Source organism: Trichosurus vulpecula, chromosome 7 (assembly GCF_011100635.1).
Source record: "Trichosurus vulpecula isolate mTriVul1 chromosome 7, mTriVul1.pri, whole genome shotgun sequence".
Taxonomy (NCBI): domain Eukaryota; kingdom Metazoa; phylum Chordata; class Mammalia; order Diprotodontia; family Phalangeridae; genus Trichosurus; species Trichosurus vulpecula.
Window position 1 is genome coordinate 57,093,860 of NC_050579.1, and position 23,404 is coordinate 57,117,263.

At 45.3% G+C, this 23,404-nt stretch overlaps 1 protein-coding gene across 1 annotated transcript; it reads right to left on the reverse strand.

Moving 5' to 3' along the window:
* Positions 1–36: 36 nt before the first annotated feature.
* MOV10 (Mov10 RISC complex RNA helicase) lies at positions 37–21,362 on the reverse strand. The gene is made up of 22 exons (XM_036768068.1): positions 20,956–21,362; positions 18,202–18,334; positions 17,955–18,055; positions 10,872–11,110; positions 10,377–10,635; positions 9,695–9,826; positions 8,500–8,668; positions 7,119–7,270; positions 6,584–6,760; positions 6,206–6,353; positions 5,633–5,791; positions 5,008–5,111; positions 4,811–4,908; positions 4,555–4,668; positions 3,945–4,047; positions 2,711–2,828; positions 1,815–2,006; positions 1,489–1,563; positions 1,182–1,307; positions 996–1,084; positions 485–603; positions 37–391 (listed from the first exon to the last, which is right to left on the reverse strand). The coding sequence occupies exons 1-22, from the start codon at positions 21,090–21,092 to the stop codon at positions 312–314; spliced, it is 3,024 nt and encodes a 1,007-aa protein (XP_036623963.1). The 5' UTR covers positions 21,093–21,362; the 3' UTR covers positions 37–311.
* Positions 21,363–23,404: the final 2,042 nt, after the last annotated feature.

Below are 23,404 nucleotides of genomic sequence, written 5' to 3' on the forward strand. Positions count from 1 at the left end.
AAGCTGTGGGGAGGTGGACTGTGGAGGCCCAGAGGTCATGGCTTAGAACAAATTTTATTGTTTCCAGAGTCTTCTTCCTTCCCTCCACCCCCCCCCCAAAAAAAAACCCCCAGAAGCCTGATGTGTCATCTCTAGCTGGGAGAAGGGGGAATGGCTTGGTTTGTCAATTTCTCCCTTCTGTCCCCCCTTATTCTCCCCTCCCCCTTTCCTGCCCAGTGGGATTCTTTTCTTCAGTGTTTGGAACAATACAGGCATGAAGCTTGGCTGATGGCTGGGGCTGGGCCAGGGCTGAGAGGGAAGGAACGGTCTCCTTAAAGCTCATTTCTCCAGGGTGGTTCCACTTGCTGCTGAAGGCCACTTGCCAGGGGGACACAGTCATGAGGGTGAATTTCTGGAAAAAGGAGGAAGGGATGCCGGATGGGCAGAGAAGGGTTTGTTTGGACCCTTGGGTTGGGGTGTGACCTCAGTGTTGGGGCTACCTTACCTGAGGTAGAGGGGCCAAGGCTCAGGGTGCTCAGCTGTTGCTCCAGGGTCTCCTCTAGTTCCAGGTTGGGGAAGGGGCACCCGGTGTAGCCACCATTTTTTTTACAGAAATTCAGAAACCTAGGGAAGGTGGGGGGGAGGGGAGGGACGATGACATCTTATGTTCATCATCGGGTTTGGTTATGCCCAACTGACACATGGTGAAATTTCGAGGTTAAGTGATTTGCATAGCCTGCCTTATTTTTGTGTATGTGTATGTGTGTATACACATGTACTTGCAGACACAACATAACTCTAGGATCTTGATACTATCCTCTCCCTAGAGATTACAATACTGTCCACCCTCCCCCCTAGAATCCAGAGGAGAGGGAAGTGTCTGTCTGGCCTTCTTTTCACCTTTTCCATCCCCCTGCTAGCCCTAGGTAATTCTGTGAGGCTTTAAGGCAGAAGGGAAAGGGCTTGGGGGTGGGGATAGGGGAGGCCTTGTGGTTAAGGCTTCCCATGCTCCTCACATGTGCCATTCAGGATCCTGGCGTAGGAGCAGAGGGTTCCCCACGATGATAAGCAGGGCCTTAGCCCGCGTCACTGCCACATTGAATCTCTGCAACAAAGAGGGAAGAACAAGGTTGGGGCGGCGCCAGAGCTATCTCCCCAGGCCTTAAACTCAGCCCGTTCCCCCCATCCCTTCTCCCCCTAACCTTGGGATTTCGGAGAAAGCCCAGATTGAAGTCAGAATCCATCTGGACAAAACTCTGGCTGCTACGGACAGTGGACACAAGAAGAACACTCCGCTCTTGGCCTTGGAACTCCTCCACGGAGCCCACCTACAAGCAAGGGAAGTGGGGGTGTGAGGAAGGGGAGGAGAGATGAGAAATCAAGGCGCAGTCCATTGGGAAGGCCCCAGAGTGTGTAGAGATGTTGGAGGTGAGGGGCAGGGCAGAAATAGGAATGGAAGCGAACCCCCAGGACTTAAAGAGAATGAGCTAAAAAAAAAAAGGCCATCACCTTCAAATCCTTGATATTGTTGAGCCCCCGAAGTTCCTTATCCAGCTTGGTGATACACTGGTAGATTTTTTCCACCTGAAACGAGAAAAGTGGGTGCTTCAGCTGACCTCTCCATCTATTCATACATGAGGGAAGGGCTTGGCTTAGATGGTTTTGTAAAATATCTTCCAGCAACTTTTCCTTTTAGTGGAAAGGAAGTCACACGCTTCCTTAGAATAGCCGCCATAGCAAAGCCATTCCCTCCTATGGACAACTACAGGTGAATGTGGCATGGCAAAGATGGTCCTAGGGAGCTCATATCACCCCACTGGAGTTGGAGGTCTAACCTGTTTCCTGTATGGGGAGATAACTCCCACGTGCTGGGGGCTCAGCCGGCCTTGGCCTTTCTTAGACGATGGGGTCAGAAGTTTCTTCAGGTAGAGAACAATTGTGGCTGCCTCCTCTGCATTGAAGAAAGATGGGCTGTTTCCTTCACGGTCATCCTTGCCCATCACACCATGAAAGATGATCGGGAAGCCCTGGGGTGATGAGTGTATGGAATCACAGTCAACCTAAGGGGGTCCTGCCTTTTCTCCCCATTACTGGGGCCAACCACAGAGATGTTGCACCCAGGACTAAGTGAATGTTTCTGCCTTAAACATAGACTTCATCTTTACCTGCCTCTTAACCTTCCCCAAAACCCGCCCCCCCAAGCTCTTTGACCAAGACAGGGTGGCCTTCTATCTCTCTTTAGGGCTAAAGAGAAGATAAGGGATCTGAGACACCTGGTTTCCCCCTGCACCCCAAGACCCTACAGTTTTCCTGAGTATCTGCTTCCCATTAAGTTGCCCCTTTCTGGTGAAAAATGGGGCAAATCAGACAAAGACGCTACCTGAGGAAGGGATGTTTGGCAGGGTGCCTTAATTTTTAAGAGAGCTAGTCTAGAGTCAGGAAGACCTAAGTTCTAGTCTTTCTGCCATATATCAGATAGATGACCCTGGGTGAGTCAAACCAGTAATTCACTAAGACTCAATTGCAAAGTCGGTGCAGATCTGAATTGGCATGGACAAATTTACTCAATGGGAGATTCCAACACCCTGCCTTCCCACAAAAAAAAAAAAAGGTTAAAATGAGCTCCTTCATCGCACCAACCCAAAAAACCAGATCTACTCTCTTCACAGATGACAACCCAAGTGACCTTGCTCAGTCCCCTTTAGAAACTTCTACCTCCACCCCTACCAACCTGGTGAGGCAGTCCCTCCCAGCAACAATATCGCTCTATGTACTTTCGGTCAGCATAGGCCTCTAGTTCACCATCATAGTACCGTTTGTTCGGGATGAACAGGATGTCAGGGTGAGACCTAGGGGTGAAAGGGGGAGGGAGACAGAGGAAAGGAAATAGAGGTGTAGACCAGCAACAAGGTCAGATTCTTAGTGAGTTGTCCTAATATACAGGTCTGACCATATTACTCAAAATCACTGCTCAAAAACCCTGGCATTTAAAGCCTTGTAGAGTCTGGCTCCACCCTCTCTTTTCAACACCATCACCCCCACTTCAACTCCCTATGCTTTCATCAAATTGAACTATATCCTCCTGCCTCTATGCATTCCTTTGCTCAGACTGTTTTCCTGTACCTAGAACATACTTCTTCCTCACCTTCACTCATGATGTCCCCCATGACTTCTGAAAGCAAGCTCTTTATTGGCCATCATGTGCTAACTTGTATTCATACCTAGCTGTGTACACTCCCTATTCCCCCATTAGACCCTATTAGCTGCTCAAGGGTAGGAACTATTTTTCACTTTTTATCCCACGATAGGCGCCCCACAAATGTCATGTTAAATCTTGTAATCTAAATCTTCTAATATATTCCCCTGTCCCTGTGCTCTCTACTCCCCTGAAATTGATATATGGAAACATTTACCTCCACTGGCTAGGGAAGGCTTTGAGGAGCAGTCCCATGACAATAGTCCCATGGCCAGGCCAGGAGAAGGTGTGTTTTAAGTGGGGAAAAAAACCCCACTAGGCTACATAGAAGCAGAAGGCCAACATTCTTGTGCTCATTCTGGGCAAGTCATTTAACCTTACTGTTAAGTGGAGATATTGTTGGGTGTTCTCACAATCTCACCAAGTCATTGTGAGGACCAAATGAGATAACTGGTTACGAAAGTACTTTTGTGATTTATAAAGTGCTAAAATGAGATAAGGTGGTTATGAGTATTTTTGGGGGGGGGGCAGGGCAATTGGGGTTGACTTGCCCAAGGTCACATAGCTAGTACGTGTCAAGTGTCTGAGGCCGGATTTGAACTTGGGTTCTCCTGACTCCAGGGCCGATGCACCACCACCTAGCTGACCCCGTTAAACGATTATTTTTATGGAAGGACAATTAAGAGGGCCAACAGGAAGAGATTGTGGCAGAAAGGAGGTGGGGTTTGGTGATGAGGGGAAGGGTTGAAGCAGATCTTGGAGGGGATACCTGTAGTTGCGCAACAGCTTGGTGATGAGCTGGGGGTTATACCCGTTGGGGGCCTTCTGGTACAGCGGGTTGTGTTTCAGAAGCCGCTCCAGCAGAGAAACACCTGCATGGGGGTCAGTTAGAGATACTGTTGAGCGACATTGGGATAGGAAACCATGTCACTCCTAAATTGTTGGGGTGAAGGGAGTGGTGTTTTCTTGTGATCCAGTTCCTGAGAAATCCTAAAATCCCTGTGCTGGAGGAAGGTGATAAACCTCTAGATAATGTCATAAGAAGGAAGTGGGGATGCTTAGCCTGCACTGAAGAGAAGTCTGGCGGGGACATGATAACTCTCTTCATGTATCTGAGGAATTGTCATGTGTAGAAGGGAGGTAGAGTAGGTCCATCCCCCTTCCCCACAAACACGCACACACCCTTCCAAGTAAATAACCACTTGCTAGGAATCTGAAGTCACTTCACTTATGACAGCCACACAGCAGAAGTGGAGGGTACCAGAGGGACAGCCCAAGTGGCGTACTGGTTATTTACAAAATCATCAGAGGGCATGCCCACATTGAGATCCTGGATTCATCATAATAATTGAAACATTCTCCCAACCACCTCTACTTACCCAGCCCATGTTTCTGGGCAAGGGAAGAACGCAGCACAGGCCCCAACTGCTGAGGATCTCCAGCCAGGACGAGTTGTCCGTCTATATTATCTGAATCCTGAATGGCCAACAATCCTGGAGATGGCAGAAGCATTAGAAGGGTGAACCCTGGTGGGGGTTGGGGGGTAGCATAAGCAAAGGGGAGAGCTCCCTAGTCGATCATCCAGGATTCTGCATCCCACCTCCATAGCCCCTCACCTCACCCTAGTCTTCTCACCTGCTACAGCCACAAGGCACTCAGGTTCCACAGCATGGCCGGCCTCATCAATGAAGACATGTGTGAAATGACTGGGTGGGAACTCAGCCGAGACCAGCCTGGGAGTATCAGGTGGGTCAGGCTTCACCCAAAGACAACCGTATCCCTCCCAACCACACACAGACACACAGACACACAAACTCTCACACACGCCCCACCTGGCAGCAGTGAAGAGGGTGGTGATAAGAACACGGTATTCCTGCAGCTTCTTCTTGGCAGGGTAAATGTAAATCCCTTTCTGTGGGTCCCAGTTACAGCAGGACTGGGGATAGGGAGGATCAGGTAGGACAAGGTGAGGGTCAGCCTGTCTTCCTCACTGCCACCCCACCCTGTCTCCCAAATCTCACTTCCTGGCTCCTCTGAACTGATGCTGTCTGCCTACTTCTGTCTGGCTCTGGTACCTACTACCTGTGTGACATACACCAGAAGAAATCTAATCTCTCTGGGCCTCAGTTTCCTCAGGAGGACCAGATGGTCAGCCTATATTCTTAGTTCTTAATCTCATAAAACTTGTGTTCATCTAACTCTCCTCCTCCCAGGGTTCCCAGATACCTTTCTCTTTTTTCTTTCTTTCTTTTTTTTTTTTTTTTTGCAGGGGGGAAGGCTGGGCAATTGGGGCTAAGTGACTTGCCCAAGGTCACAGCTAGTAAGTGTGTCAAGTGTCTGAGGCCGGATTTGAACTCAGGTCCTCCTGACTCCAGGGCTGGTGCTCTACTCACTGCGCCACCTAGCTGCCCCCAGATGCCTTTCTCAACCACCAATCCTACCCCCACCCTCAGTCACCTTGATTTCCTCAGGTACAAAGTGGATATCCCTACTGGGAGCCAGGAGGCGGTAGATGGAACTGGGTAAATGAAGCCGGAGGTTCTTGCATAGCAGGTCAGCCGCCGAGTTGGACGGGGCACAGGCCAGGATGTGGGCATTTGGCAGGTGCTTCACCACCTGGGGGTGCAGTATTCTTCAAAAACTCCCCATCCCCAGACCCCCAGTGGGAAAGAGAGAGAGCACAGATCCATTTTTTTAAATTTTTCCAGGTCTGAGTTCCCCCAAGGGCAAAGGTACATTTGCCCTATAACCTATGGGAGAATTAAAATTTGTTGAGCTTTGTTTTATTTTGGAAAGGGAGTTTTGAAGGGATGGGAAAAGCAGTGACAGGAGCTCCTGGAGACCCTTACCAGTGGCCTGAAATCCTAAGAATGTGCCCAGGACAGGGTGCCATGCAGCCTCCCCATTACAACCCATTCTCTAGCTATTTCAAGGGCATACACTTTCAGGAACCTGGAGGGGGCGCCAAAGTCTTGGTGTTGGGTGGAAAGAGTTCAGTAGGAGGACAGAGTGTTTCTGCTGGACCCAGACCTGCTTAATAGCCTCCACCAGGGTGACAGTCTTTCCAGTCCCTGGAGGCCCAAAGATGATGTAGGGAGCGGGACGAGAAGTGCCCAGAACTATGTGTCTCACTGCTTGCAGCTGCTCGGGGTTGGACTCTAGATTGCGGTCATATAGCCTTGGAAAAAGATGAGACAAAGACCGCAGGTGTCGGGTGGACACTAGGTGGACTCTTGCATTCCCAGGACCACTGGAGCCACACAGCTCTGAAGCTAGAAAACTCAGCAGGGGATCCTTCCAAACCCAGACCTGACTCACCCTCTCCCCATTTTCCCATCAGCTTCTCCCTGTTTCTAACCCTTCCACCATAGCTCAACAGTCCCAATACCCCTCCACCCGTTTGCTCACGAAAGCTGCAATTTGGAAGGCAGGAGAGGGATCCCACGGGGGGAGGAAGGAAACAGCAGTGGCTCCAGCCGATGGGGCCTTGCCAATTTCAGGGCCCGGTGCTGAACTCGTAGGGGTTGCCGGTTGAAGGTGAAGGTCACCTTGAAGGTCATCCCATTCACAAACCGGTTCAGGAGTCTGGGGAAAGGGGCAAAGGGAAAACATGAGATTAAGATGGGCAATACACCCCCTCCCTCTGTTTTTCTCAGGACTTTTTTCTTTATATTCCCACAACTCATATAACCCCACAAGCTCAAGGCTTAACCTGGCCTTTCCTAAATCTAGGGCTGTCAGACTCCTTCTCAAGCTCTGACCTGAAGCTCAGAAAAAGACCTTTGCTATAGGCTCAGCTTCCCCCTCACCCCAACTTTATTTCATACATGAAGAAGTCCATCCACTTGCCTAATCTCACTTCCCCTAGACCCAGGATGAAAAGAACGCCTGCTCCTATTCCCCCCATTTAACACACCAGGCTTTCCCCTTCCCTCCACGTTACCCTGGAGAGAAGCTCAGCTTGACCCGATCCAACTCAACCCGATGCACAAAGCCCTTATAGGTGATCGCGTCCTGGCCCTGGTCTGAGGTCGGGATAGCATATAAGTGGTCCCCTCGAAGGACAGAAGGACGGTTCTCAGCTACTCCAGGAACCTGGCAGAAAAAGTATGGCGATGAGCACCCACTGGGAGAAACACACACCGCATTATCATTTTAAGAAGAAATGGTTTGGGGAGGGTAAGCTCTGCCATGTCTAGGCCCAGAGCCCTAGGGATGTGCCATTCTATACTGAACCTTCCCTGCAGCTCCTTCCCTTCTAATTCCTGTCTCCATCCAATCACCACTTTAAGGTGCAATGTGTTCAGTCATTTTTCAGTCATATCCAACTCCTGGTGACACCATTTGGGTTTTCTTGGCAAAGATATTGAGAGAGGTAATGTGATTTCCTTCTCCAGCTCATCTGACAGATGAGGAAACTGAGTAAAACAGGGTTAAGTGACTTGGTCAGGGTCACACATCTAGGAAGATTTGAACTCAGGAAGATGAGTCTTCCTGACTCCAGGCCTGGCATTCTATCCATTGTGCCATCTAGCTATCCACACACTCTAAGTTAGGGGTTGAGGGAAAGGTAGAAACCAAGGCTTATCAAGGCAAGACAGTTTCAGCAACACAGCTAAGGAGCCAGAATTTTGTAACTACCCTTGTTCCTTGACTCTCCAGGAACCCTTCTTTTTTAAGGGCCATCCTGATTCTGTCTAGGACAGGTAGGTGACACAGTGTGGAGTCTTCCTGAGTTCAAATCCGACCTCAGATACTTCCTAGCTGTGTGACCCTGGCTAAGTCATTTAACCCTAATTCCCTCAGTTCCTCATCTGTAAAATGAATTGGAGAAGAAAAGGCAAATCTCTCCAGTACCTCTGGCAAGAAAACCCCAAATGGGGTTATGGAGAGTCATAGAAAACTGAACAATGACTTAACAATAGTTATGTCTAACACCATTTTCCACTCTTCATCTGTGCTCCAGAGCTTTACAATCTTCAACTTCAGTCTCTCCAGGAAATTCTCCCTGATTCTACCCATTTTCAATCCCTACAACACTCCTTTATTCTGTGCATCTTTAGTCATGGTTTCACAATTATCTGCAATATATTATTCCATACTTGTTTCTAGTCTGCATGGTGTTCTGTTTTCAGTGTGCTTAACGCACACATGAATGCACTTCCTCTTGTACTGACTGACTGCCTGTCCATAGCCTGTCCAAGCCTTCTTTCTCTGCCTTCCCACTTTCTCTTGTACTGGCTGATTGATCATGCCCAAGAAAGGGATCCAAGCCTCCCTTCTCTGCCTCCCTGCTCCTCTTGGTCCTCTCACAAAATGCTCACCTCTAAGATGAGGAGCTGGGGGTTTCGTTCCTTTGGGTCCAAAATCATGGGGACAGACTCCAGGTCATAGTGGCGGATGTCTTGCTCCATCTGTAGCTCTTCCAGGTGTAGAAGCAGCCGAAGTTTCTCCTCATAATTCCTCCAACTTAGTTCAGTCTTCAGCTGGCTTCTAGGATAGAAAGCAGGATGGATCAACCTTCTTCCCCCAATATCTTCTACCCTCTCCCAGTTGTAGCCTTTGGTATAAGAGGCAGAGGAGAGGAGTAGGGTCATGGGATCATAGAAACTAGAAGAGACCATCTCATTTAAACCTCTTATTTTATAGATGAGGGAACTCGGGCCCAGGGAGTGTGAGGCACTTGATTAAGGTCACCCAGGTAGTGAGAAAGTGGTAGGGCACAGCAATTCCTGTCTCCATTCAATCGGGGTAGTGCGTTCAGTCGTTTTTCAGTCATATCCGACTCTTGCTGACCTCGTTTGGGTATTTTTGGCAAAGATACTGGGAGAGGTATATGATTTTCTCCTCCAGCTCATTTGGCAGATGAGGAAACTGAGTCAAATTGGGAAGGAGGAGGAGGTAACACTAATCAATAACAACAGCCTATGCTCGTATGACATTTAAGGTTTGCTCTGTACACTACTTCATTAGAAACTCTCAGCAACCAGGTAAGATAGCATTATTATTAGTAGGTAATATTATTCCAGTTTTAGAATTAAGGGAAACTGAGGCGCAAAGAATGCTGGTAGCTGGCAGAGCTGGGTGCCCAACCCAGATATTCTGCTGCAAGGTGTATGCTCCCTTTCCATCAAGGGAGCCTTAGCCATACAGCGGTTCCTTTTCCCCCTGGCCCAGGCTTTATGCTTTTCCTTCTTAAGATACTTGGGAAGACCCCATCCATCAGTGTGGCTGCTCCCTGCATTGCCGTCACTCACAAACTATCCCTATTTTTCTTCTTATACCATGACATTCTCTTTCATTTCTTTCCACAAATTCCTCCACGAGAGCTCTACCCTACACATTTATTCTGGGCCTCTTCATGCTATTCCCCAATTGGTTCTTAAAGAATCAAACCCATTCCACTAAGGGGGAAAAATGGAGGCAAAAGGGGTGGAAAGAATGCACCTGGCTTCAACTTAGGTGGGGAGTGGGGCAGCGAGGCTGAGGCGGGGAGGGGTAGGAGAGTTAGGTACACACTGGATCTTAGCCACATCTTTATGATGGTTGAAACTCGCTGATTTCAGGAGCTGCGGAATCACTTGCTTTAGATTTTTCGGGCAGTGGTACTGTGGAAGACTCAAAGTCATCTCCAGGTCATACCCCTGACCCCTGCAGGGATGAGGAAAATAAATAATCACAGTAAGACAACCACTGTGGATACAAAGAGCATCTGAACCTTTTCATACATTTTCCTCCTTTCCTCCTTCTTCCAAAGTAGTAACAGCATTCACACAGCAATTACAGTTTGGGAAGCCCTGGACTTAGATTTCCCACCCTCTCCCCAGCCCCCCAACATCTCTGAGTTAGGTGTAATTACTAGCTTTTATAGAGGAGGAACCTGAGACAGAGAGGAGTCACATAGCTAGTAAGCCTCAAACATGGGTCTTCCTTTCTGCAGATCCAAAACTGTTCACTGTACCACCCCAACTGCCTGTAGTAACCATGGCCTACACCAACTCAGTAACACAGTAGTTAGTCATTATCTCCACTTTGAAAATGAGAAAATTTAAGAGTCAGAATTTAAACAGCCTGTACTAGGTCATGAAAAAGTTAGAAGCGAGAAATCCACACCTGACTTCCAGCCCGCTATGGGCACTCTCTATCCTGGGAGGCAGGGAGTCGGTTGGGAAATCTTTGTCCCTAGAGAGGATGTTGTTACCTGTCTGGTCTCTCCCCATCTTCCACCCGATTGGTTAAAGCAGGGTGTGGTGTAGGTCTGCTGCGTTGGTAAGGAGCTGTGGGCTTCAGCAGGTCAGCCAGGGGGCTTCGGGCCACAACAGCAAGGAATCGGGCAATGCTGAAGATTCCCGGCTCCTCCATCCTGGATCCCAAAGGTCCCTGCAGCTCCCACAGCACCGTTGCAGGGAAGTAGCCTACGTAACTGGTCTGACAATGGACGTGGAGCTCGTGAGACTCACCTGGGGGGAGAAAATTTTGAAGGTATGAGGGGACACCCTGAAGGGATCCCTCCCCCCAACATCATACAGGATCCACCTCAGTGAGACCCCATTCTTAACCAGAGACCCTGTCTTTGAAAGCCACTCTCCCCAACACACAGATGGCCCCTTTCCTGCAACATCACCTTGTCCTCATCAAGGACCCTCTCTTGAGAATCTCTCCCCAGAACAGAGACCTTCTGCCACATCCCCCTCACCAGGATCTAGTGTGATCGGCACATCTTCTTGGATATCTGACTTGAAAATTATCTGGGAGACCCGGCAAAGTGGAATGATTCGGAGCAGGATAACGGGATAACTTCCCTTATTCTGAAGCCTCAGGATCAATGTCACGTTCTGGTTCAAATCTAGGCGAACAACTAGCTGCCCATCTCGGCTCCTGTAGACTCCTTCAGCCTCCACATCCACACCATGTTTCCCACGGACATATTTAGCCCTGGAAGAAGAAGAATCTGATAATTGTGTCGGGGTTGGGGAGGGGAGAGGTCAGGGTGGCAGGGGCAATGCTTGGATGGTTGCCATCCAAAGACCTTGTGCCTACTGATGGGCCTTGGATCTAATTTGTTATGCAACTGCTAGCCTTGCTAATAAACCAATATGCTCAGATTTTACTTCCTCGGTCTCTTATCAGTTTTATTCCAGAATTTTGGTGAGCCAGCAAGGAGGTTGAGAGAAGGACCCTGGCCTGAGACAGCCTCAGAACTTCCTGAAGTACACTAGAAGATTTCTCCAAGAAGGACTATCTCAGAGGCTGGACTCACCTTCAATCTTCAAAGCTAAGGTAAGCCTCTACTTTAGTGGGGGAGTCCCTTAAAGGTATAAAACCAAGGGAAGGCACTTAAGGCAATAATAGGATACAGTTGGTGAGTAGCATGCTGAAGGGAATTCCAAAGGGAACCTCCTGGAAAAACTTCAAATATCTTGGGACCAGTTCAACCAAGAATGATTTATTTTTTAAAGCACACTATTAAATTGGGTGAAACTTGGTCTACAACTGTAAAGGATTCATATGGACACCCCCTACTGGAAGTGTCTTATTGGCCTGGGAGCAGGGGAAGTCTTCCACTCAGAAGGGGATGACTAAAAATAGAGCTCTTAAATTGTGTTAAGATTGGGCTAAAATATATTTTTTTAAAAATCTTGATGGGTCTCTGATATGGCCCAAAAAAGGAACTTTCAATTATTGCAAATTAAAAGCTTTGATGTAGCCTTTAGAAAATTGTGCACACTGACTTCTGTTGACAGGGTTTTTTGCTTCTTATCTCCCACTGACTTTTTGATTATTGTTTCAATGGGAGGTGAAGGGGAGGAACTTCACCAGCAAGTACATCTATGTGTCTATTTTACTGTATTATCTACATTTTGTGTAAATCAAATCAACTTCTTCCTGTGTCCTGATCAGCCAAAGGAAAAAGAATTTTAAAAAAATAGTGAAAAAATTTTTTGAGGAACTTTCAAAGCCTTCAGGAATATTCTCTCTCTCTCTCTCTCTCTCTCTCCCTCTCCCTCTCTGCATTTCTAACTCTGGCTAAAGGGGGAGGCAGACAAGAGACAAAGATAAGAATTAAGGGAATCTTGTTCCCAATCTGCAGGAATTTATGGCGTTGTAATATAATTACATAATAAATTTGTGTTAGTTAATGAAACTCTGTGTTAGTTAATGTTAGTTAATAAAACTCTGTGAAAGTATCACTCTTTCCCTGGAGAGTGGCAGATTTGTTGCAAGGAAGGAAGGTGATTCCACTCATTAGAGAAAGCAGTTTACAATTTAAATTTCTCTGGCATTTAAGAACTGCCTATTATTAACTCTTTCTTGACAAGAGAAGGTTTAAGAAAGTAGAGAAAAGAGAAAAATAGGTAGAAATCTAAAGAAAGGCAGAGTGCCTTTGTATTGATCGTGTGAGTGAATATTAATGTGAAAGAAAAAATTAAGAGTTTGGAAAGGGGTTTGAGAAGGTTTGATTCCACTGAGATAAGAAATATTTTAGAAACTTTTAGAGAAACACCTCTTCAACAAATGCTGAATGTCTTCTTCAGTACCTTTCCCCCCAATCAATTTAGGATTACAAAAGAAAACTCATAGGACTTAGCAAATGCAAACTAACCGGTAAAGAAGATATTGTTTTCTTTGGTCTGGTGTAAATAGTTATACTAAAGGCCTTTGTAGAAATTTAAGCATCTTAAAAAAAAATGTTGCTTTTCCTGCCTACCAAGTGCCCTGTGCTCTTTGACCTTCACGGAGTTACAACTGAAAAGCCTGAGGGTAAGGTAAGATGTGTCCAAAGTCTGATCTCTGCTGAGGTTAGGTTAAGAAAACAAAAGGAATTGATTTGGCTTTTTGGGTGATTTAAAAGGAAAGAAAAAGTCTCAGGGAGAATAATAACAGCACCTACCTCCCAGGATTGTTCTGAGGATCAAATGAAATGATTGTAAAGTGTGATTTCATATGCATATGAATATATCATTATAGATGTATGTGTATACACACGTCATGTGCTATGATTTCATAGTGCCTGGCACATGGAAAGGACTATATAAATCTTAGTAAATGTAAGTACTGTTTCCAATTTTTTTTGGTGAAATTTGAGAAACTATTGTTTCAGAAATGCCATTAGAAAAGTAATGTCTTTTATCTTGATGTTGTTAGATTATGATTTGAGCTGTTAAAATCATGTGATCAAAATGTTTAAAAACTGTTAAATCTCAGTCTCTTACCTCTTTACTCATAATTGTTTATTTTTTTAATTTAAATTGTTTATAATTTATTTTTATTTTACTATATAATTATATAAATCACATTGTTAATATTTCAATTTATTCTAATTAAATTAATAACTACTTTTATTATAATTGATATCAATTAATTGATCAATATACTTTAATAATAAAAACGTAAATTATATAATGCAATTATATAAAGTTGTAATTTATGATTATAAATAAAATAAATTTAAGGCAAGCATACCCAAGTACTATTTAATAGGGTGTGTTTGCTTTCAAGTGGATAATGTCTTGTTGGGAGATAAAATTAAGAAAATCCTTAAGTTAGACTTCCTATGTGGACTCAAGTCATAAGAACTGATCAGCCCTGCTACTAACCACATGTTGTGAGAGTCTGAAGTGTGTGAAGTAAATAAAATGTGAAGACTTCACAGGGAAGATATGTATAAATATATTTCTATTTCTATACTAAGAAATGTTTAAAAATCGAGAAATAGGGAAATAGGGAAGTGGAAAATTCTGCTGAGGCTGTGAGAGTCTGATGGCTCAGCCTCTGGGAAAGTTTACCCTGAAACTTTTTGTTCTTTCTTCTGGTTCTGGTTTAAAGATTTGCTCAGTAAGAATAGGGTCACTGTGACCTGCTTTTCTTTACTGTAAAAGTACTGTAGAAGAATGGAGAGGGTCTCCCCCTCTCCTTATCCTATTCTCCTTCTTCAGATTTATAGAAGTCACCTCAGTTGTAAACATTAACTGAGGGAATGGGAATTGGAGTTTCTCCTGGTTCCTTGTCTAGTTTTTCCACGCTCAAATTATAAGCCCACCTCCCAGCCAATGGTGCGAAGGGTCAGAGGTGGGTGGGAATTCTCTTGTATTAGGTATAATTATTGGCACCTTGCCCCTTGTAAAGCGCCTCCCTTGCTAGATTTGTTCTGGCAGAGGATGCCCTATTCTCGAGAATTGAATAAAATTTATTTCTGTTCCCACCCTGAGATGGCTCCTTATTAACTTTTTAATTGGTGAGGGTCTTTCATCCCACACAGAAGTGTTGAAGTTTTAGGACCCCTCTCAGCCAAAGTGGGGAAATTTACAAGTTTGCTTATAGAGACAAGAGGGTTTCATCTAGGATTATTTGATCACTTATAAGAATTATGAAATTATATCTGTTAATAAACAGATTTAACTTCAATATATAACTCTTCACTGCATATGTGAACTAGTATTCATTGTATATGTGTGAAACTCCAACTCTTCACTGCATATGTGAACTAGTATTCATTGTATATGTGTGAAACTCCAGAATGTAATAATTCCTAATTTATAAGTGCAGGATAAATGAAATGTCCTTATATTAGCTCATTGTTAACTGATATTAATATATAAGAAAAGTAGTAACCTAGCTCTAAACTGTGATTAGTGAAACTTTGCTATTTAAGTTAAAATCTTGTGGGAATATGTTTTGATGATGCTCTAAGTTTTGATATCAGGTAGAGTTGTCTGAAGTGCCCTTAAGTCCACCATTCAAGGGAAATGGCATGTGCTGCTCAATAATTGGGCCAATTTTAGTATGGACTGAGGTAGGAGTCTCTTGACTCATTTTCCTCATTTTGATATTTTCCCTTCTGAAAAGGAAATTTTAATTCTGGTTAATTTTGAGCCTGGCTTTTGCTATCCTGTGAATAATGTGTAACTTTAATACATGACTGGCTGTTAAAAATGACTCATGCCTTAAATCAAACAAAGGAAGAAGAGATTTTCCCTGTTATGACTTCAGGTCAGACTGTGCCCTTGAGGAACTAGTCTTGATATAGGCATAACCATATCCCTCTTTTTCTTTTTATAGCAAATTTCTATAATCAGACAAGGTGAACGGTGGAAATCTAGCATGCAAGTGGGACAAATCTTACTGTTTGCAACTGAGTAAATGAGTTGTTGGACTTGCCATCCACTTGCTTATAGTTATATATTGATGCTAAGATTAGGTCCTTGAAGTATCATTCTTTCAGGTAATATCTTCAAAAGGGGGGGAATTAAAAATTGAACATATGTACATGTATATATGTATGTATATATATGTGTATATGTGTGTGTGTGTGTGTATACACATATGTGTGTGTGTGTGTGTGAGAGAGAGAGAGAGAGAAAGAGAGAGAGAGAGACAGAGAGATTGGCTTCCAAATGTTTCTAATGGGATACATAGGCCTTGAATATAGTGTAGTAACAAGTTCTCAAAATTGGATTAAGGATGTTACATATTGCATTGATAATTGTAAAGAAACTGAAATTATTTTTCTCTTTTGAAGTCACTAATAATTTAAAGAGATAGAAGGGTTCGATTTCCAAGTCAAGCCATTATGAATGCAGCACTTAATTATATTGAGTACAGTTATCCCTTCTACATCTCAGGGGTTAGGAGCTCAGCACTCCCAAGATGTAGAAAATCTATAAAAATTTTTGGCCCTCACTTTGTACCAGAGAAGAAGTCTGAATTTTTCTTATTCTTTTTCTTTTATGAGGTGTTTATAGTACCTTATTGTAAAATTCAAATTAAGAATTTGGTCATAGGCTCTGTGTCATCTTCTGGCCTTCATGTGCAGCTTCTGCAAAACTCCCCAAAAATTCCCATTTAATTTCTTATGCTGACCCATGATATATTGACACTGGGATGTGGAAAGTCACAATGCGGAAGGGATGTTGATATTGTTACTGGCAGATTATAACAGAATTACCTAAGAATCTCCTTTCCATTCTACCTTCACAATATCTCTCTTATTCACTTCCTTGTCAACTCTGACACTGCCTTGGAACCAGAGAAGCAGATCTACCAGGAAGAGCTTCCTTCAGAGCTGCCCTGAGAATGAGACCTATTCCAGAAAGTCTAAGGGAAAATGTTTCTAGAAATCAGACAACTACATAAGACTTCTGGGACTCAAGATGAAATGGGCTGATTAAATGGACATTGAGAGTGGGTTATCAGGTTACAAGGAGACTTGAAGATATCGTTATTAGAATGCTTTAGTATGGTGTTAATGTTTGCTGAGTTTTCTAGGTTACTTTGGTAATTTGGGTCAGGTTGAGTATACAAGTAAAAGAATTTAAAACCCTTGCTGGTAAATTATGTGTAAAACCCACTTAAAGTGGCCTGATATACTTTCCCTTGCTTTATTTTAATTGTGAAGCAGACTGAAGTGGGAATTACATGAAATGCTGTTTGGCCACTGTTTGGCCACCCTCCCATAGAAGCAAAAACCATGTAAAGCCCAGATACTCATGCAAAATCACATGGTGTTAGAGCTCATTACTGCTTCATAAGGAGGGGCCCTTGCCATGATGAATCAATCCAGTTGTTCCTATGTTAATCGATCAGGAGAGATAATAACAAGTCTCCACAAAATGCAACAGGTTGTATTAGAAACCCAATTGCTCAAGCAAGATGCAGATACCCCATGGTGAAACCCTCTTTTTCGTTTTACAACTATAATCAAATGGGCACTCACTGTTGTAGGTCTCATAATTTTTTTGTTTTGTTTTGTGTTAGACTTTGTATTACTTTAACCTGATGATGGCCCAAAATATTGATCCTAAATGTACAATGAACTTTATGCAATTGGTATTGGATAAGTGATCCATGGGGATAGATCTCCCCAAGGATCAAAGGGGGGTATTGAAAGAACCAAACCAACTCCATCTTGTGAATAACATCCATTTTGTGACTTAAAATTCTGTATTCCTATAAATATTTTGTTCATAAAATTTCTGGGAAAGTAGATAGTACAACCACAAAATGTTCTGGACAACTTGTGGTTAGTTAGCATAACTTGTGGTTAATACCCTTCGGTACTACCATGCTTTAGCCAATCCATAAGAAGGAATGTTTCTGTTGCTCAGGAACATGTAACCTGATTTGTTCCTCATTACAGACTATAACAAAGCTTTGATGACTGTCATTGAGGTCCTTGTGCCTACTGAGGGGCCTTGGATCCGATTTGTTATGTGACTGGAAGCCTTGCTAATAAATCAATATGTTCAGATTTCACTTCCTCAGTCTCTTATCAATTTTATTTGTAACATCTGTCAGCTACAGAGGAGATTTCACATCCATGAGCTTGCTTAGGAACACTTGTCCCAGGGTTCCTATTGAATTCCCCACCTGGTTGTTCCTGATCTCTTTAAGGTAACAGAAGCCACAGCCCCTTGGGGCTCATCTCTCTACAACTTCAGCGGGGAAAGCTGGCAGGAAGTCAAAGCTCTGATTTACCCCAACACTTTTTCTCCTGCTAGAAAACTAGGTCAAAACCAAACCACTCTACTCTCCTCTCATTTACCTTCATATCATTTAAAGAAGGGCAGGAGGTGGGAAGGACAAGAGAGGATTAAAGGAGGAAATCTCATCCCCAATAGTACCTTATTTCTTCCAATATGGAAGCCGTCAAAGCCAAGAAGCCAAGAAGAGGACAGCAGGACAGATCCAGAGCATGCCCACACAGCAGTCCTTGGTTCTTATCTCCCTGTCTCCACCATGCCTCATCTCTAGGTCCATCCCTGTTCCAACTCCTACATACCGATCTTGGAAGATCTTTGCCAGTTGGGACTTTGTCTTCTTGGATCCTGCAGGTTTGATCTCCCTAAAAACCTTGTCTTCCTGCTTCACTTTCTTCTTCTTCTGTGGGCAGGGAAAAAGAAAATCAGTCAAGGGAAGGAAGCACCACATTATCCTCCTTCAACTATCCTTTCCCTCCCTCCTCCTAAGGATATAAACAGGTGGGATATTAAGGGGTGAACTTAGGTGAGAGGATTTCATTGTCTCACCTTGTAAAACTTGACCTTATCCTTGGTGACTTTAGCTTCCCCATAGAAGCGCATCCCATAAAGCATGGAGGAGAAGGTAGGCACAGGATCCTCAAGGTCCCCATGCTCCCCACAACTGCTGGAGGACCTGAGACTAGGAAATAAGAGTAGGTGAGATTAGGATCCAAGGTAGGAAGGGTCATCAAGGGGTTCAATATGTTGCCAAGTCCTGTCCATTCTATCTTCACAATACTTATACACTCTCTTTTCTCCTCTGACACTGTTACCATTCTGGCACAGGCCCTCATCACCTCACTCACACCTGATTTTTTACAATAGCCTTCTAGTTGATCTCTATGCCTCAAATCTCTCCCCATTCCAGTCCATTCTGCAACAAAATGACCTTCCTAAAATGCAAATCTGACTACTTCATCCTGGTTCCCCTGCCCCCCTTTCAATAAACTCCAGTTATTCTCTATTATCTCCAGGATCAAATATAAAATCCTGTTTGGCTTCAAAGACCTTTATAACCTGGCCCCTTACCACATTTCCAGTCTTCTTACTCCTCTCCATGTACTTTACTATTCAGGGACACTGGCCTCCTTGTTGTTCTTTGAAAAGGACACCAGCTCTCCTGATTCCATGCATTTTTACTGGCTGTCCTCCATGCCTGGAATTCTTTGCCTCTTGGCTTCTTTCAAGCCTCAGCTAAAATTCTACTTTCTTTGAGAAGCCTTTCCTGGTCTTAACTCCAGTGCTTTCCTGCTGAGATGATGGCCAATTTATCTTGTATGTACATACACATCCATCCATCCATCCATCCATCCATTTATCTATCTATCTCTTGTTTGTATGATGTCTCCCCCATTATATCTTACACTCCTTAAGAGCAGTAACGATTTTTGCCTTTCTTTGTATCCCCAGCACTTAGTCCCATGCCTGGTGCTCAATTAACGTTAGGATGACTTGGACGGAAGGACCAAATTCCTCATTACAAAGGCCTCCTCTCCACACCAGGTGTGGCAATGGAGAAGGTATTAATGTGCCATAATGGAGATGAAGTATAGCTAATCCAAAAATCCTAAATAAAACCATATTGACCCCTGCCACCCAATAGTGGAGATTGAGGAGTGGACCTCAGACTAGGCTCTGGGGATTCAAGTATTAGGATTTAAAGTATTTAAGACATTTTTAAGGAGAAACGAGAAGAAGAGATAGCCTTTTCTATGCAAATATACGTTGTGAATTTCTGACCCTAGGGTAATGTGAGCTATTAAAGGAAGAACAGAGTAGGAAGAAAGACAAAGGTAAAAAGATTAGAGGGTTATTTTGGGGGAGGGGGAGGATCTGTTTTAGATAGGAAAAAAAAAGTGCAGAGAAAGCTACAGACCTTAAACTATTAGAGGTGGTAAATTAACTTTGGGGGAAGGGAATGTGAGCGAGCTTTAAGGACCCACAGGACTCAAAGAGACTCAGCCCAGAGGCCAGCTGCTGAGCCAATGAGAAAGCCCAAAGGGGTAGAGGAAAGGCCCAAACAGGAAAGGACCCCATCCCAGTGGGAATCAAGGGGATACTGAAAGCACTAACTTGGCCAAGTCGGGGTGTGGGGGTTCAGGCGCACACAAGAACATTAGGAATAACCCAAAATACTAGGTCAGGCCTAGATGTCCGAAAGGCAGTGACAATAGGGAGTACCTAGAAGGTGCTCTGACCTTTTGGATTAATACTCTGACCCCTTGCCTAGACAATCATCAGAGGACCTGTTTTAACCTTTGGCAAGTCACTTCACTTCCTTCGGCCTGTTTCCTCACCTGTAAAATGAAGGGGTTGGACTAAATTTCTGAGCTCTAAATCCTGTAAGAAGTTGGCCATGTAAAATTGCACTTGTGATTTACCTCACCGAATATACTAAATTAAACCCGTCCTCCTGTCCAGTCCCCCATCTTAAAAAAGGAGTTTTAGAAACTGTAGTAAAGTCATTGGTACATTTAAATCCACTGGGTGTGCAGGTCTGCACAAATGAGCCACGGCTCATCAGAAGAGTGAGTCCCTAATTCTTTAACCGGGAAATTTTTGCATTTTCGGTGTCGAGGTTCCCAAGGAAAAGGACCTATCCAACCTGCCCAGTTCCCGCCCCCTCCGTGTGTGTGTGTGTGTGTGTGTGTGTGTGTGTGTGTGTGTGTGTGTGTGTGTGTAAAATTCAGTTCAACAACATTCATTAAGCTCTTAATCTACGCTATGCTGGGGAAGTGGGAAAAGGGGATTCTCTCGGAGATACAGCTTTACCTCTCCAAGTCCGGGATGATAGGCACCCTTGGAGCTCGACCGTTTTTATTGTTGCCCTCTTCCAAATAAACACAGCGGTCTGCCGTACCCCCAAGACCCGGGCGAAACGCGGGTGGCTAGGCACGGGACTAGTGCCTTTTCCTCTCTGGGTGCTTGCTGGGGGTTGTGGGGTGGAAAGAGGACGGCTCTCTGGGGTTTAAAGTCTTGCCCTGGTCGGAACGGGTAGATACTGGGCAGTGGGGTCTCCAAAACGCTAAAGCGGGAATGGGGGTAGGGAGTGGGCAGTGGGGGACGACGACGGGAGGTCTGCTCCCTCGGATGGGTATGGGGCCCTGCAGCTGCCCGCTTGGGCGGTACAGGCTCTACCAGGAGGAAAGGTGTTGCGCGGGCAGGATGTCGTGGCTGCTGGAAAGCGGGTGCGGGTGGGGTCGTCTGGGCTGGGTATGATGGAGGGCGAGGGGGTGGGGAAGAGCTAAGCCCCAGGGGTACCTGCTCTTGAAGTCTTCGTTGTAAAGATCTCGCAGCCGCTCGCGGTCGGTTTCCTGGCCCCGGCCCCGGGCGGCCAGAAAACTCATGAATCTCTGGCCGGTCTCTCGGAGCTTGGCGCGGCTGAACTTTTTGGTCATCGTGGCGGCGGGGACTGAGCTGGCGGTCCGGAAGGGGCCCGGGATGGAGCGCGGTATGAAATGAAACTGAAAGTCCCCAGCGCTAGAGGAAGTACCGGGTCTCCAGATACGGGCCGAACTGGGGCTGAGGGGTACCCTAATTCAGTCCCACAGCTCTCTCTTCCGACCTCTGACCCGGCAGGCTCCCTAGTCCATCCTCAGCTGCCCTCCCCAGCTCTGGCTCGTCTGGTCCCGGCGTCTTCTCCCCTCCCCCTCTCCCATTAACTCTTTGCGAAGGAGCCTGACCCCTCCCTCAGGGCCCTCCTCTCACCCCGAGCTCCCTCCCCTGGCATCCCGCCGGAATCCTGGACACTGTTCTGCTGGGGGCGCCCAGATAAGCCCGGAAGGGGTGGGTGTCTTTGCGCCTCGCTCTCCTCGCACCCCAGCCCTCCCTCCACAGCCCAGGGCCTTTGTATTTATTTGACAAGTAGGGAGCAAAGGTCAAGACAGAGACTTGAATCGGCTGGGGCTGCCCCTGTCCAGTCTGGCTCATCCCGCTAGCTCACTGAGACCCTGACTCGTTTTTGGAGACCAACCTTCTGCCATCCATCCCCAGCCTCATCCCCCAACCTGCCGCCCTTAGGCTGGGCAGAGCCTATGGGGAAGGCGAAAGCCAGGATGGTTTGAGGGGACAGAACTGTGTTTCTTTGAGGCAAGAAGAATCGACATAGAAGAAAGGACGAGCGGAGAAGGGTAGCCCCTAAAAAGTTTTCCTGGCAGCCACCTAGATTTTATTATTTGCATCCACAATCCCGGCTTCCCATCACATATTCGGGCGTTTAGTTGCGCTCCGTCCTATATTTGTCATTCCACGGATATCAGCGGTCCCCCTACAGTAAGCTTCTTGAGGACAGGGTTTGTAGCATGTCTATTGGGCAATAAATGGTTAACCGCGATATCAGTGCCAGGATGAGAACAAGAACAGGATGCAAAGTACCAGGCAGAGTCCTTCAGAATGAGATAAAATTAAGACAAGCAAGAACTAACTGGCACTAACAGTGTGCGGGGGTGGAGACTAGGAGAGACACATAGCAGGGATGAGCCAGCAGGAGAGATTGGGGGTGGGGGGCCCTTGGGGGGCACGGAATCGCTCCGGTTGGGCTTTCCTTTGTCTTCCAATCTGGTGTGAGGGAGACTGGATTCTTTTCGGAGAGGCCTGTATCTTCCACCATCCAAAGTGACAAACAGCTCTGAGCCTATATCATCCAGCTGTCAGGAAATGGATGGACAATGGGATCTAAAGCCGGCATGAATCCCAGGAGAAGACAGAGCAGGAAACAAAATGCCTTCATTTAACAATCTCTAGAAAACGTTCAGTACAAATGAAAAGATTGGGGAATTTACCAATACATTTGTTACTTTGTTACCTCCCTAGGCTGGGAAGTAAGGGATGATGAAGTCCTCAGTACCTGGGCTTGGTAAGAGTTAGGGGAGCTATCTTAGCCTCTAAATAGCTAAAAATGACCTCTTGAGGAAACTGAGGCCCAGAGAAGCTAAATTACGTGGTCAAGCTCACATATAAATGGCACTGCAAGGACTTGAAGTCAGGTCTTGTGACCCCAATTTCTGCTGTCTTTTCAGTAAAACAACCAACTGCCTCCCCATAGACACACACAGTTGCCCTATCTATCCAATCATAAAAAATTTTTATTGATAATTTTTGGCTTTTTTTTTAATCATTTTCATTTTCCTGCCCTACCTCAGAACCATCTCTTATGGCAAAGAATTTTAAAAAAATAGACGAAAAAAATCGGTTCAGCAAAACTAACACACAGAAAACAATTCAAACATTATGCTCTTCCACTTCTTCAAAGAAGGAAGGGAGATACTGTCCATTCTCATACCTTGTCTTCGGGGCCAAGTTTGGTACTGCCTGTTCAGTCTGATTTTGCACCACTTCCTACTATAGATATTCTGCTCCTTACTGTCCCCCACTCTATATTCATTCCTGATTCTAAGCCTTTACTCAAGTTCTTAAGCAAGCAGAACATTTTAGCTAAAAGTCATCTAGGTGAAAGGCTTCATTTTATAGATGAGGAACTCTTTCCTAAAGAAATCTTAAGGCTTTCTTACGGGAAGAGCTTCCCTCCTCCCTTTGACCTAGCTAAATCCTACCTCAAAGTCCATCCACATTATGCCTCTTATGCACCTTAGCCTAAAAGGGCCAGGATTTCCCATTGTATCCTGGGCCATCTCCAGTCATCCTGATGAATATCTGGTCACTGGACCCAGATGGCTGTGGAGGAGAAAGTGAGGCTGGTGACCTTGCACAG